Source organism: Pinus tabuliformis, chromosome 2_1, assembly GCF_031772625.1.
Source record: "Pinus tabuliformis cultivar Carrire ecotype Pingquan chromosome 2_1, CPIR1, whole genome shotgun sequence".
Lineage (NCBI taxonomy): Eukaryota > Viridiplantae > Streptophyta > Pinopsida > Pinales > Pinaceae > Pinus > Pinus tabuliformis.
The window spans coordinates 410,750,524-410,766,687 of NC_142299.1; the positions used below are offsets into that span (position 1 = coordinate 410,750,524).

At 32.7% G+C, this 16,164-nt stretch overlaps 1 protein-coding gene and 1 long non-coding RNA gene across 2 annotated transcripts; both read right to left on the reverse strand.

Annotated features, from left to right (window-relative positions):
* Positions 1–5,070: 5,070 nt before the first annotated feature.
* On the reverse strand, positions 5,071–6,358 carry LOC149200659 (elicitor-responsive protein 3-like). Its single transcript, XM_089399616.1, has 3 exons — positions 6,242–6,358; positions 6,002–6,119; positions 5,071–5,349 (listed from the first exon to the last, which is right to left on the reverse strand). The coding sequence occupies exons 1-3, from the start codon at positions 6,286–6,288 to the stop codon at positions 5,281–5,283; spliced, it is 234 nt and encodes a 77-aa protein (XP_089255742.1). The 5' UTR covers positions 6,289–6,358; the 3' UTR covers positions 5,071–5,280.
* Positions 6,359–11,590: 5,232 nt separating this feature from the next.
* LOC149200660 (uncharacterized) lies at positions 11,591–12,623 on the reverse strand. Its single transcript, XR_016253379.1, has 3 exons — positions 12,499–12,623; positions 12,075–12,341; positions 11,591–11,890 (listed from the first exon to the last, which is right to left on the reverse strand). It is a non-coding gene; the product is annotated as an uncharacterized LOC149200660 (long non-coding RNA).
* Positions 12,624–16,164: the final 3,541 nt, after the last annotated feature.

The following is a 16,164-nucleotide window of genomic DNA, read 5'->3' on the forward strand; positions in this document are numbered from 1 at the left end:
TTTATGTGACTGACTTTTATAAATAAGTGAAAGTCACTTTTACAATGGTACTTTATGAGCTACCCACTAAATTGTAACTTAAATAATAGATAAAGAGACTTTAGAATTATAAGTGACTCACTTTTTCTAATGGGTGAGAACACTTTTGCATAAAGTAACTTTAAAACATAAGTTACATGTGCTTTTTGAAAAAGTAACTCAACTAAAAGAAGGACTTGAACTCAAGACCTCTATTCTCATAAAGTAACTTTGGACCAACTGAACTAGTTTAAAAGTTCAGTAATTTTTGGAAAAGAATAAGGGTTTTTTTTTTTTTCTTAGTCACTGAAGCTTTGAGGTGCGTGCTTAGTTTAAGAAAGCTCTTTTTTTCCTACAAAACAAAAAACACAAAACCCAACATGGACATACAAAAAAAGATAAACCTTATGGCTTGAAGTTAGCTTTAGCCAGAAACTAAATATTTTCCTCAATGTTTATGATTTTCTGAGATCACACTAAGGCGCAGCGGAAAAGAGCATACGCATGAGAAAAATCATTCCTTTATGTTTCTAATTTGCCTATATCATATAGATTCGCGGGGCAAAGAGCATACGCAGAAATGAAAGGTATAGACCCAGTAATAAAAAATAAATAGCTAAATAAATCGAAATAAACAGAGAGAAAATAAATAAAAACTACAAATAAACATTGTATACCTCCAAATGTTAAAAATGGCGTAGCTAGGGCTACTAGAACCCTTTTCTTGTCAAATGAAAGGGGTTCCTCACTAGAACAGATTATCTTAACACAAAAGAGTAGTCAGAAACAATAGATCTAGGAAACGATAGTCGGATGCACTTCTACCAACTTCAGATTTGGATCACCAATGGATGCGGCCCTCAAATAGCTCTAATACCATGTAGGAATTTACAGGGTAAGTTCCTCAGATAGAACACCAAAGGACACCGCTAACAAACAGATCATAGATCAATAACCAGTATTCTTAGTGTGGTTAAAATGCTCAAAGAGTGAAACAGTCCACGGTATGAGCAAATGCGGCCACTTTAGGCAATTTATTAATAAAAGAACGAAAATTTACATAAGCTTCTCTCAAGAATGGTTACCATACCAATGACCCTCCACGCTCTTTAAATAGATATCATGGACCAATCGGGTGTTAAGTCATGATCAAGTGTCAGTAATACCAAGGAGAGAATGAACTGTCGGATCACTACATATCATAACCGCCGAATTGTAAGTTACAAAACTACATAGTAAGGAAACACACTTTACCTAACTCTACACTAGACCAAGTTATACTTAACTATTTCCTATGTGTTGGAATATCCTAACAATAATAGATCACATGAAATTAAATGATATGGTGATATAAGTGTTATGATGCCTAATGGACAAGAAAAAAAAAATTCAAAATGTGGTGTATGTTCCAGGATTAAAAAAGAACTTAATTTCAGTCTCTACTATTGCAGATCAACATTTAAAAGTTGAATTTGTGAAATCACATTGTTTGGTAAAATATGTACAGGACAACTATAAGGTTGTTGCAAAAAAGGAATAAGAGTTGGAGGATTATACAAGATGGATGTTATGAAGAATGAGCATCAAGATTTCGCATCAACAGACATGTCAAATATAGAGCTTTGGCATCAAACAAAAGAAAAAATGATCCTAATTTATATGTTAGGATAGATATAAATGGGTATATAGTATTACTCTCTATATATGTTGATGATCTAATAATAACAGGGAATGCTGATAAATTGATTAAAGATATAAAAATGAAGTTATCAAGGGAATTTGAGATGAAGGATCTTGGTCAGATAAACTATTGTGTAGGCCTTGCAGTATGGAGAGATGCTCAAAGGACTTTAATCACACCAAGCAAATGTACAAATGAAGTACTAAAAAGATTTCATATGAATGGATGTAAAGTAGTAAGTACTTCATTGGAACAAAATATCAAATTGAGAAGTGAAGATGAAACAAAAGAGGTGAATGGAACATTGTATCAACAATTAGTGGGAAGTCTAAATTATCTCACTACCACTAGACCAGACATTGCTTATTCAGTAAGAATATGTCAATTCATGGCTAAGCCTCATGAAAGCCATTGGATAATTGCAAAAGAGGTCCTTCGATATTTAAAGGGAACTATCAATTTTGGTATTGAATATACTAATGCTTGTAATGTTGAATTGACAAGTCATTTTGATTCTGACTAGGCTGGAAATCTAGATGATAAGAAATCCACCACTGGATTCGTCTTCAATATAGGATCGGGAGCTATATCATGGAGTAGTAAGAAATAGGAAACAATTTCCTTGTCATCAATTGAAGTAGAGTATAAAGCATTATGTACTGCCACCTATGAATCTATATGGCTCAGAAGAATACTTTAAGTTGTTGGTGAAGGTCAACAAGAACCGAGAGTGATCAGATGTGATAATCAAAGCACCATCAAACTGGGGAACAATCTTGTATGTCATGCAAGGTCAAAGCATATAGACACACAATATCATGTTATAAGAGAAAAATTCCAATCACAAGTAATTGCCCTAATAAACTGTAATACAAATGAGAATGTAGCAGACATATTCACTAAGCCACTTGGGAAGGAAAAATTTGAGTTTTGTACAAGTAAGTTATGTGTTGCAGAAAATCAAGATTACGTTGAAAGCCTAGTTGAGACTTAGACCAGCAGGCATGCCAATTAACAGTATGTTTACAGTGTCTTATGTATTGTGCTATAACATATTTTTCATATCGTTGGAATTAAGGGGGAGTGTTAGAAACCATTAATTCCAACCACTTGCATTAAATGCACAGTCTAGTTCCCTCTGGTGAATTCAGGAGGAAGTTTCGAGAGTCATATAGCTTCCTCAAGAAGCCACTGTCACTGACTCGAGAATCTTCTCCACTGTGTATAAAAAGCATCTTTGGCAATCGAATGAGAAAGTTCCTAAGTGTCTGTATTCCGTTCTGGTTTTGTGTCTGCGTTCTCTAATTCTTGGACAAAGGGTGATAGGGTGTTCTATTAAGGCACTCTTTATGTGAAGTGAGTCATTCAATTATGTTCCCTTATTAGCATGATATATTGCACATGATGAAGAGATAGTCCCACCAAGCTTACAACAAAAAAAAATGTTTATTATAAGTTACTTCCCACCATAATTCAAGAAAGTATTTGCTTAAAAAATGGATAGGAATAAGATGAAATAAATATACCTATGAGAAGTTAGTTCCCACCAATATTTATATTTCCTCAACAATTACGTAGGAGTAAAAATATAAATGTGTAGACTTACCAGTGGTTAATATCCACCAAAATTATCCACTTCACATCGCAATTTATTATTTCTTGCTAATGCAAGACTTTATGATTCAATTTGCCTATTGGACAATATTAATTTTGCATTAGCCGATGTAACTTATAACTTTTTATGCAATTTTTTACAAAGCATAATTTCTAACTTTAGTGACATGGACTAAGTTTCCCTATATGTATTAGGAATTTCCCAATTCTACCTTTCCTTATTCGCTAATGTTCATGAATTTCATGGAAAGTACCAAAAGATTCCCATTCAACTTGAATAGGGGCTTCTTGTTTTATTGAGGCAATGATATGTAAATCTACTTCCCACCATATAAATGGAATTCTATAAAAATGATTTAAATATTTTTTTTATTTACAATTAATTTGTTATAAAAAACATGAAAAATTATTTTCCTTTATAATTATTTTAACAATAAATTTCATACCCACAACTATCCAACTAAAATCTATTCTAAACTCTTTCTTGCTCAAGTCATTGACCCCACTTCTCTAAATAAGAAAAGGGAGCATCTTAGTAACTCATTCCTAATCAATAGTTAATCCATCTCTTAAATTAACAAAACTTTCACATAACTTTCTTTTTGAAATCAAGAACATCTCCTTCCACTATGCCACTCCTAGCACAAATTTCCCTCATGTATATCCATGGCATGACACATCGTCATATTTAGAAGATTTATTAAAGAAAAACATTGAAATTATTTTTAAACCTTGCAATTTTTTTAAGAATATAGCTTTTGTGCAAAATCTTACATTGAAAAAACTAGAAAGTAAAATCCTAGAATCAACAACTAATTATTCCTATTTTATAATTAATTATAAAAAACTATTAAAATAAAAACAATTTAAACATTTTAATTGAGAAGATAACTACAAGTCCAATCATTGTTAGAATTCTATTATTAATTCTTGACATCAAGAGTCTTTCCCCTTATTTTTAATCTCCTTTCCAGTAAATCCTTATTCAGTCTTCATTTCCCTAAATTATAATTCTAATCTTATTTACTCATTCTTTTATTTATTGAATTTTCTCTCCTTTTTATTTTTCCTCATATCTTCTTTTCGCATTATAATTGATTTATTGTTTCTTTTAGTAATATAAATTATATTTTACAAAGAAAATCCATAATATAATATTTTTTGGTGAAACCCTTGGGTTAAATTTAATTAAAAATTATACCTATATATTTTAAAATTATATGAAATATTAGAATGTATCATATGAAATTTATTTTTAAAATTTATATCTAAATTAACTAAAAGTTAAGTCTATATCATAAAATTTCTGACCATTAAAGCCTTTCCATATTATTCAAATAAATTCTATGAAATATGTGTAAGAATAATCTATATAAACTATTAGTTATATAATATTAAAATTCGTTAATTTATCTATATATTATGTAGATTTTTTTTATACTTTTCTTTTTAATCAGATTTATTAATATAATAATATTTAATTAATAATACATTATATTTCTACATAATCTTTAAACATATAATGTATTAATTAATTAAAGATAATCTAATAATACAATAATATTTAATTAATAAACTAGCATTTGCAGCAGATGTTGCAAAGAAAACGCCATAAGGCATAAAGTGCGGAAATCCATTCTGTATAGTCTCTAGAGAAATCACAACGTTTCCATGAAGAGTTTCAATGATTGGTAGAAAAGATAAACATCAAACCACACAAAAAGTGTCATAGTCCAAGAACGATGTGGATACACTATTTCAGAATTTATGTGTTAGATGCGACACTAAAAGAGAGTCATAGGCGAGGAAAGATGCAGATATATTCCCAATAAACATTATTTCAGAATGATATACTCCCAATAAACACTATTTCAGAATTTCTTGCGTTTGATGCGACAGTACATTCGATTTCTTTGAAGGTTTTCTATGTTATGTGACCTACTGAACATAACAATTGAAAGGAATGGTCAGTAGGAGCTTGCTTTCCACCCTGCGACCTCCTCCGTTGCTGCTTCCTCACAGCGATCTTCTTCTTCCTACAATTTCCAATCACCATAATATGAAAAAACATATTTAAGTTCATAGGATTGAAGTAATTTGATGGGAATTTATATGAAAAAACACAATTACATGTTAGGGTTATGGAATCTAAATTAATTTGATAATAAATTCTGGGAATATTTTAGAATTTGAGAATATGATAGAATCTGTCTGGTCAATTTGTTTGCCCTGTTTCACCTTAATCTTATTTGTAATCTCTCTAAGATTCTCATATTCTACAATATTCATGGATCTTGAATATACTCAAAACCTACCATATTCATGGCTCCATGAAATTCTAGAAAAGTATTTAACTTTAAAGTTTAAACTTTGTATTGCTCCCTAAGATTTTCAAATTCTATTATTCATATATCTTGAATATTCTCAAAATCTACAATACATCCTTTATATCCATAGATCCTTTATATCCTTAAATCCATTAAATTCTAAAAAGATATTTAACTTTAAAATATCTAGAAGGAATAAGTTTAAACTTTTTATTGAGATTATCTTCTTACATCTGTAAAACAAAATTTGAAAATGAAATTTATAGTGATTGGTCAAGATCCAGAGCTAATATGAATCCATCCTATTACCATGCAAAAAAATGTTTCTGATATAAAGAGCCTATGCATATATAGAATCTACCTTAATAGTGAATGTGAGGCCAACTTTTATCTCCCCACAGTAGTTCTGGTCTGGAAGGACAACATTGTAGGAAGTCGGGGGTAGGCTTCCTTCCATGAATACTCCCTCCAGGGGAATGCTATGCACCACAATCAGAAATATAAAGATATATGATCAAAAAATAGAAATATTGAAAAATGATGAAAGACTGTAGGATCTGAAAAAATGACTGAGATCATAATGCTGGAGACTCATCTGCACCTTGCTTCCCCAACGAAGTCATCCGCGTTTCCACTATCGTTGTCCATTATTTTTAAGGTGAGTTGAGCAACCCCATCGGCTACAATGAAAACAAATTGTTCATTCCATTCGGGATTGCTACCTTTACCTGCAATTTCAGAGATCCGATCTATTAATTTTTAACTCTATATATTTTTGGGGGAAAAATTTGTGAAATCTCCCTACTTCCCCTGCATATAGAAAATATTTGTGTAATTTCTTCTTCCCACAGATAATCCAGAGGCACTCAGTCATAACTAAGACCTCACCACGAACTCTTTCTTAAAACGATGTAACCATTTTCTCCATTGTTTGAAAAGCATTTGAACCCTTGATACCTATAAACAAACTTAAAAATTATGCGAACGGAAGAATTTTATCAGAGATTGGGAATCTATTTATCAGGGACTAGTCAACGATGCTCTCAATAATATATGTTCTCAATACACGACTAAAACCATAGGAATATGCATACTCAAGATAAAAACATTTATATTTTAAAGAAAGGCAAGACAAAATTTCTAGCTGTCTCCCCTGACTTGTTCAGATGGGGGAGCAGAGTTATTGGTTACCTTCTACAAGAGTAAGGGCACAGGGCTTCAAGGTTGCAACATCTGATGAATCCCTCAACCTGTTGCCATGAACCTGGTATAATTCAAGCTTTTACCAAGTCATGGATACTTCAAGAAAACTAAGATGGCCAATGTTGCCATGGTCACACTTAAGCTTTACAAACCAATAATAGAACCAGTTTCACTGTACATAGATATTTCTATCTTGACACAAACATCTGTGTTGTTAATGCAAGTAGGGTCATACCACATAATATATTGAACCGAACCAGTCAATTGCAATCCACCAGCGTGTCAAACAACCCCTTTATTTAATGAGCTTCTGAACTACTGATTTTCTTACCTCATGGGATAAAGAATAGTTGATGAGATGACATGTCCCCACATTCACAGCTAATAATCGACATAAATTAAGAATACGGTCTGTGTAAATTCCCTGTTTCCATAAAAAAAACATATATTAAAATCTACTGTCGAACCAAACATAACTATCCATAGGTCTGGATGCTGCAAGATTGGATTATATTCATCATAATTCTTAAACCTGGATCGAACATCTATGACAAGACTTATGTTACCACCTACCATCATAAGCACTGGATAATATTTTTTATGAGATAGCGTACCTTCAAAATAACCTGAGAATCATCTGGAGTGTTCGTGATGTCTAGCACAGTAGGCAGGACTGCAAGCAACAAACGATACCATATAGTCATTGGTTGCACCATAACAATTTCTTATTTTTAAAAGCAAACGGAGACCTCATATTTGTATTGATATAAAAGTACTAAGATCAGATGAACTTGTGAATAGCCAAGAAGCTGCCCACAGCTGGTCTTTGCCTTTTCAACCAATTAATGACATCGAGATTAGAGAGAACAACCACTAAAACGCAATGACAGGGCATCGGAGAGTAACCACAACACGGCCCATGCGATGCCACAGCCAAAATAATTGGAAAAAGGATACAGAGTATTTCTTGAAAAAGGATACGAAGTATTTCTTGAAGATGTAAATCATAATATGACTCATCACAAATAATTTTTCTGAGATTCAGAGGAGGAGGCAGAGAAATAAAATGTTACAGATGCAATAAGCTGGGACATAGAGATTTTGAGTGCCCAGAGAATGCAGAAACAAAACCGATGCAATTGTTGCTCCAGCTGAGGGAGAGGCACCAGTGGCAGCAGTAACAGAAGAAGTAAATACACCAGAAAGTTGAAGAATCTCCGCAGCTCCTAACATGCGTGATTGATTGCATGTGATATATAATTACCTGTGTATTAAGGCAGCTTGGCGATGGTAAAACCTTATATGCTGTATATACGTGACTGTTTCATTATTCTGTTTGGTCGAATACGGAGTTAGTTTCATTATTCTGCGTGGTTTTCATTAGTGGTTCCTAGCTGTTTGCGCAGAGAGGGCTCTCAACTACGTGTGGTGGCCAGTTGAACTTACAAGTGCGGGCTCAAAAGAGCGTTGCTGCGGTAGATTAATGTGTGCCTAGTCTGTCTGCGGCAGACAGTTCTATTATTTAATTATGATGGTCGGGTGTGAACTCTACTGAAAAGAGCGTTGCTGCGGTAGATTAATGTGTGCCTAGTCTGTCTGCGGCAGACAGTTCTATTATTTAATTATGATGGCCGGGTGTGAACTCTAAACGCTGATCCGCTATTGCATACATTCATAGGGGGTTGTCCGTTGGTATTAAGGCACGATTGTATTAGAATGAAAGTGTATTAAACTGTTGTTGAATCATTTGTAGCGTAAATCCTTTAAAAAGGTTGTCACTAATAATAGATGTATAGTCCCCTTGTAAAGCCTGCGTGAAATTTTTAAATTTGCTGCCTTTGATTATAAATCAGAAAAGTTGTGGCTCGTTGGGAAAGGAATGAAGCTATCAGTTTAATGACTGATACGCCTGAAGACAATACAAGGGAAATAGAGGCGGATATTGAGGAGATTGCAGTCAAATTGTAGAGACTATCCCTAACGTTTGCACCCCTGGAGAATTGTCAAGAAAGTTCAGGAAAAGTGATGGATTTTCTTTGATGGTTTTTTTTGTTTCCGGAGTTCAATGCGTTATGAATTTCTGAATACAAAACATCAAAATTATCATCTCCAAAATGATCATTCATAGACGAACATGACTGCAACGATTTTACACCCTAAATAAAATTTGTCAATGGTATCAATCACTGTTTCTCAATCTCAATAAATCATTTATGCTTTCTTTTCATCCCTGATGAGGGATGATGATGAGTGAAGTGCCAGAAAAGTTGTTTACTGTTTCAGTGATTTTTCCATTCTTTTTGTTTACTAATTGAGCAATGTTTGATATTGTGGGAGCCTTTATCACTGTTGAGGGCAATACCACATTCACTAGGCTTAAAACAACCTCTCCGCTGTCTTTCTGAGGCTGTGTAAATGGAAGCTATTGTTATTAGTTTGGGTATGGAAGTCTTTCATTAAATATTTGGATAGATTTCATTGTCAAAGAGAACCAAGACTCTTATGCTTTGGAGACAGTGTGCATTCTATGAGGCAGCGCAGTAGCAGGAACTTTGGGTATAAAATCTTTTGGGAGATGGTAATATGGTATTCTTGAGGACCTGGTTTGGGTAAACTAAGAAATTGGTGCATATCTTCTCTGTAAAAATTGTATAATAGATTTGAGATTTTAAGAGTGCATATGGATGAATATCTTTTCCAATGTGTGTAAAATGTGCTGAAATTCATTCAAATCTAAAAGATTAGGTTTAGAAGTTTTGTGTAAGCAAGTCACTTTCTGGAATTCATTAAATGGTTATTGGGCAAAGTTGTTGATTAAATCTTCCATGTCTGAAAATAATGAAAGCAGAGGCATTAGATTCATGACTTCAGATGCCTTGGATAAGCACATGGCTCAAAGAAGGGACTACGGATCAGATACTTTTTTGAATACAGCATTGCCACCTCAATAGTACCAAGGTTCACAGAAGTATTAGTCAACCTTATACTACCTGGCTGGTTCGTGGATGGTCCTCTGGCTTTCTGGTACAAAGAAGGGCAATCAGAGAATATGTTGTGGAGAGTTAAGGAAGTGGGTTCTACTGCCAATGAATTTCTAACCAGAGCTTTGGTCAATTCTGATACCGGTAAAAGCCATGTTTGCCAAGTACTAATCTTACGAGGTGTGGTTCAACACCTTAAAAAACTTTTTCTCTATAGTCAGTTGTGTCAATTGATTTGCTCTATTATTTGAGCTGTGATTGATTCTTCTGAAGGAGGCGCTGGAAAATGGGTTTTATGCTATACACTCGAAGGCAACCTCTAAACCAGTGTTGTTGTGATAATTGACAGTCATTAGTATTGGTTTGGGCATGCACTGTTTACAGTTGTATGTGGGGAGATTTCGTTGTCTAATTACTTTATGCTTGTTCCTCAGAGTAGTTTCTCTTAAGACTAAGAGGAAGAGAATGAGTTTCAGCATGCAATATAACATTGTAGTTTGAATGCGACATACAGTTTATTTATATAATTTCTATTCATTCTCACTTGATTGATATAATTTATCTTATGAGTGGTTTACCTTTTCCATTTGAATCTGAGATCAGATGAATCAAATGCATTAAGAAATCGTGATTTAGGTAGTTCCACGTGTCAAAAATAGCGCAAAAAGGTTCTGCCTGAAGCTGCAATAGATATAATCTGATTTTATTTTGCAGAATAATTTGAGCCTAATACCTGTTATGGAGGATAAGTCAAATTTGATATATCGCCCTGGGATGCCTCTGTTGAACATATCTAGCTGCAGTGACTGAGCATAGGAGTCAAACAGCGAAAAGTGAAAACAAGAAGAAGAAAAAGACTATTAAGGAGGGAGACATTCAGATGCCTTGGGGATGATCTCACCGTAATCTAACCGTAACCTACTGCTATATGCTTATGAAAATCTGGACTTTTCTAATGCTGTTTTCTTTTAATCAAATCATTGTTATTTCTTCATTGTAAAGGAGTTGTGTATCATGTCTTTATGATCAATATGAATGTTATTTACTCTGGATGCTATGTTATCCACAGATGTTAATAGTTAGTAGCAAGATATTGTATTCAGTCTTTATTTTTTTCTGTTTTTTATGATCAAACTGCTTCCTCACATCTTCCATATATTGGAGTTATGATACGATTTTCAATTCTTCATTTTACACAATTAATTGGGTTACAAAGATTTTTAATTGGCCTCCTTTGTTACCGATTTATATCTTTTGTGTCTTCTGGGTGATATAAAAATGGAGCCTTGTTGTCTATATAATAAATCCGTATCAGAAAGCTCAACTACAAGCTGCTAATGCATACACACCAATGATTATACACATGAACTTTTAACCCAAGAAAATCATAAGTTTGCAACTTTGTCTTTGGTTTCTTGTTCTTACATAATATAAATCTGTGAACTTCCTAGGACAGAAGTAACTTACTTATTTTTCTGGAAGATGCCCGATGTTTATAAAACTGATCCATGTGTCCCTTCTTTTTTCCTCCATCCTGTTTTCCTTTGCAAACTCTCATGTTCCTTTTCAACAGCTCTCTCTGGTTTTCCCTGCTGTAGGGTGACAATGTGAACATGGAAGAACTTCTACAAGCTGGTGTTGAAACAACGCCCAGTCAACCCAATGGCAAACTGATTAGGTTATGATGGATGTGCCACAATCACAAGCGGATAGACATTGCCACTACACATATAAGTCAACACAAATCCAGAATCTTGCTTAGAATTAAAGACATTGACAGACATTTCAAATCTTGAACATCTAAAATATCTCAACATAAATGGGTGCATCAAGCAGGAAACCGTGAATCCTGAAGGCCTGAGATCACTGGAAAAACTATGCATGGAATTTTTCTTAGAATCAAACACATTGACAGATCTTTCATATCTTGAACATCTTAATTTTCTCAACAAAAATGCGCGTGTCAAACTGGAAACCCTGAATCTTGAAGGTCTGAGATCACTGGAATACCTGATATAGTATCTGATATGAAAAACCAAAGCCAAAGTCAAAACCGTCAATAGCCACTGCATTGAAAAAGGAATCAGATCATTAAAAGATAAGTGAAGATCATTAAAATATATTTACAAACCATTCAAAAGAGGTTAAAAAATAGAAAGTCTAAATCAAGTGTTTGAACGCTGCAAACAAACCATTAAAAGAAAGGAAATTACGGAGCATAAAATCACAGGATGTGATGTAGCCTCTTACCTGAACAGAGGAAGCTGAGAAAAGATACTCGGATAAAACTTGGCCTGAAAAACATAAATGAAAAACTAAATCCTGTTTGGATTTTGGTATTGGCAGGGTGGGGTATGCGAGCAGGCTAATGCTTCCGGGAATGTAAAAACAAAATTCAGGTTCACAGAGGGAACTCAGTTCTACTGGTGACCATTAGATTCCAGCCATTCTCGTATGCCCAAAGCATTCTCAACACACCCAAGAAAGTTTGGATTCAGCAAAGGGCATTGAAGACTCCTGCAGAGGCATAACCACAAAAAAATTAAGCTTGAAAACTATCTAGTGGGCTGGAGAAATTTATCAAGAAGATCTGCTCCTCAAGATTGATTTTGATAAAGTCCTACACAGATTAGAATGGTATATTACTTCAGATATGATGAGATCACTGGAATACCTGATATAGTATCTGATATGAAAAACCAAAGCCAAAGTCAAAACCGTCAATAGCCACTGCATTGAAAAAGGAATCAGATCACTAAAATATAAGTGAAGATCATTAAAAGATATTTACAAACCATTCAAAAGAGGTTAAAAAATAGAAAGTCTAAATCAAGTGTTTGAACGCTGTAAACAAACCATTAAAAGAAAGGAAATTACGGAGCATAAAATCACAGGATGTGATGTAACCTCTTACCTGAACAGAGGAAGTTGAGAAAAGATACTCGGATAAAACTTGGCCTGAAAAACATAAATGAAAAACTAAATCCTGTTTGGATTTTGGTATTGGCAGGGTGGGGTATGCGAGCAGGCTAATGCTTCCGGGAATGCAAAAACAAAACTCAGGTTCGCTGAGGGAACTCAGTTCTACTGGTGACCATTAGATTCCAGCCATTCTCGTATGCCCAAAGCATTCTCAACACACCCAAGAAAGTTTGGATTCAACAAAGGGCATTGAAGACTTCTGCTGAGGCATTAACCACAAAAAAATTAAGCTTGAAAACTATCTAGTGGGCTAGAGAAATTCATCAAGAAGATCTGCTCCTCAAGATTGATTTTGATAAAGTCCTACACAGATTAGAATGGTATATTACTTCAGATATGATGACATGGATTGGTATCCTAAGGTCAAAAAAGCAATGAGGTATAGCGTTGAGAACCTAACCAATCAAGTTATTTTGCAATGGTCCATCAGAAAGGGTTTTCTTTGTCCAATAAAACATTTCATCGCAGCTAATGCTCTAGGTTAGCTAGAGTCAAGTGCAAATCGAAGAAATGATCACTGCAAGATGTTTTAAAATCTTGAACATCTTAATCTTTAAACATATAATGTATTAATTAATTAAAGATAATGTAATAATACAATAATATTTAATTAATAAATTATTATATGTTTACATAATCCTTAAAGATATAATGTATTAATTAATTAAAGATAATTTCTATGATCATTTTTTAATTTGAAGTTTTAGTGTTTCCGGTTTTAAATTCTTATTTCTTAGTAGTCATAATCAGCTCACTTTCTCGAGTTAAATCCATTTCTAACTCGATCTATAAAATTTGAAAGGATGAGGATCTATGCGCAAACATAGTTTGGGTGCATCCGAATGCCTTTTTAAAGTTATGTCAATGTGACATATATAAAAATTGTTTATTTCATTTTTTCCGTGAGGAGTGTGGCTAAAGTTAAACAAACGTCTTTCACGTTGACATTCTGTATGAGATTCGTATTGTAGGTAGAAGTGGAGAAGGCAATGATTACCAGAAGTTTTCTTTAGTCAAAATACACTAATGCCATTTTATAGGGTTACTCATATGAGAGATGCACAAGTTGGATGCATTTCGATCCCTTCTATGTCATCAATGTGGAACATGGGATGTACGTGCATATTATGTCAACGTGGACTTCATTGATCGGTGGTATGAAACTCGCACTTGATATTGCGATGCAATTTGGAAGGGTTGGAATGCGCATAGTTTGTGTATTTGTATATTATTTTATTATGATTTTGGTGAGGTGCAGATGTATATTAATTTTTTATGATTTTGGTAAGAGTCGATTCGTGTTTATTTTTTGAGTCACACAGTATAGCAGGACAATATACTCAATCTGATTTGAATCTTGACCTTGTGGGTTTCACCCAACAAATCAAGCTGTCTCACCATATGTTCTATTTTTTTAAGTACCATGTCTTGTGTTAGAAATGGACTAGTTACATCGTTTATATTTTTATTTGTAAAAATGACATATTCTACATAAGCATTTATTTAAATTTAATAAAGAAATTTTTTTTTCTTGGGAAAGAGCAAATTTTAAGAAACTCTCTTAATAAATCAACCTATTGAATTGTGAGATTTTGATAAATTTTTGTGATTTTTTTATTAAATTATGAAATATTATGAAGTTTTGGAATTTTTTTTACAAAATTAGAAAACATTGTAAAAGTTAGTTAATCATTAATAATATATACAACTATATATAAGAATAATAGAAAATTTCATTAAACTGTAATATACTCATTTTCCATGTTTTAGAAAAGAAATATCATGGGTTATGTTTGTTGAGTTTTTTAGTATACACTGACAAATCTCTTTGTATGTCTTAATCATTTTTCCCGACAAATGTCTTATTAATACCTAATGGGAAACTAGATGGACAAGCAACCCAAAGTGTGTGACCCTGTGAAGTGTAGAGGCTATTTTGCTCAAAGCAGGAGTTGACACATCCAACTCATTCATATTCCACGCAATTCATATTCCAAGGGCTTTGAGTGAAAATAAGGTATATTAGTAGCTATCTCAAAATTGTGAATCTTCATATCATTTTTTTTTCTTTCTTATACATTGCCTCTCTAACACCTAGATACTTATCCAATTCTTTGGTTTCAAATAAACCACAAATTTTAGGATTTAGCGCTTTCGTACTATTTGTAGGTATTTCACATCCATCTTGGCTCCTAACTATTTTAGTAGCTATTGTAGTTTATTCCACAATTCAAAACTCTAATAGCGTTCAATAAACGAACAATTCTTTAAAAAATAAAATGAAAAATGAAATTGACGAGAAAATAAATATATATTAAATTTTATTTTTTTTAAGAAAGAAGAAAAAGTCATTAAAAGTACACAATTTATGAGTTCAAAAATATAACAAATAAATAGAAAAGCTAGTTTCTCCATATTCTTCACTAGGTAGAAAATGTCGTGAAATAATAACCATGAAAGGAGTTTGCACTTCATGAAAGATAGTGCAATAAATATTTTGTCTTCCTCCACTCACTACATGAAATGCTATTCTAGTATTGGCATCAAAAGTATACTTGCTTTAGTGATAATAGACCTCCTATGATGAACACTTTTCTTAGTTATGAAAACCTCATTTCCCCTTCTTAATAACCAACAATCCTTCGCAAAAAAAATACAATATAGACATAATAGATTCTAAAAGGAGAAGAATCAAGATGCTTCAATGATGCAGCAATGTGAAAGAAAATAGAAAAATATTTCCATGAACCATTAAATATATTGAAAATAATAATAATTATTATAATAATGAGAATTGAATCCTCGAAAATAATAAAAGCCATATATATTAATGGTAATACCACATACTTCTCAAATAAACATGTCAAAATGTAAACAAAAGACTTCTTTATTCAACAAAAGTCTTTAGTTTAAAGTTATTCTAATTATTGGCTAAATCATATTTATAATTATATGCTTTAAAATCAACTTATTATCCTATTTTGATATAAAATGATATTTTAACGTCCACCATACTAAAAATAGTTTATGAAACCAATTATACTTGACATAAATAATAATAATGTAAACATTCTTCTATAACATAATATAACACACAATAAAAAACACAAAATAATAATAATAATATATTTTATACAACCACTCCTATATTTATACACACGTTCAGCTTATATACCCATTAAACCATATATATATATATATATATATATATATATATATATATATATATATATATATATATATAACACATGTAAAATTGTTATTTATGTAAAACATATAAAATATTACAACTTTGAATGGTGACATAATTGTGTGCCACTACCACTATATAGATTTTCATCAGTGTCTCTGAGAGCTA

Excerpts from the sequence above, each read along its gene's own strand:
- LOC149200659 (XM_089399616.1), bottom strand. The coding sequence starts at position 6,288 with ATGGACAACGATAGTGGAAACGCGGATGACTTCGTTGGGGAAGCAAG. Across the intron at positions 6,120-6,241 it reads GACTTCGTTGGGGAAGCAAG|CATTCCCCTGGAGGGAGTAT; the intron begins GTGCAGATGAGT and ends TGTGGTGCATAG. Across the intron at positions 5,350-6,001 it reads GCCTCACATTCACTATTAAG|GAAGAAGAAGATCGCTGTGA; the intron begins GTAGATTCTATA and ends TGGAAATTGTAG.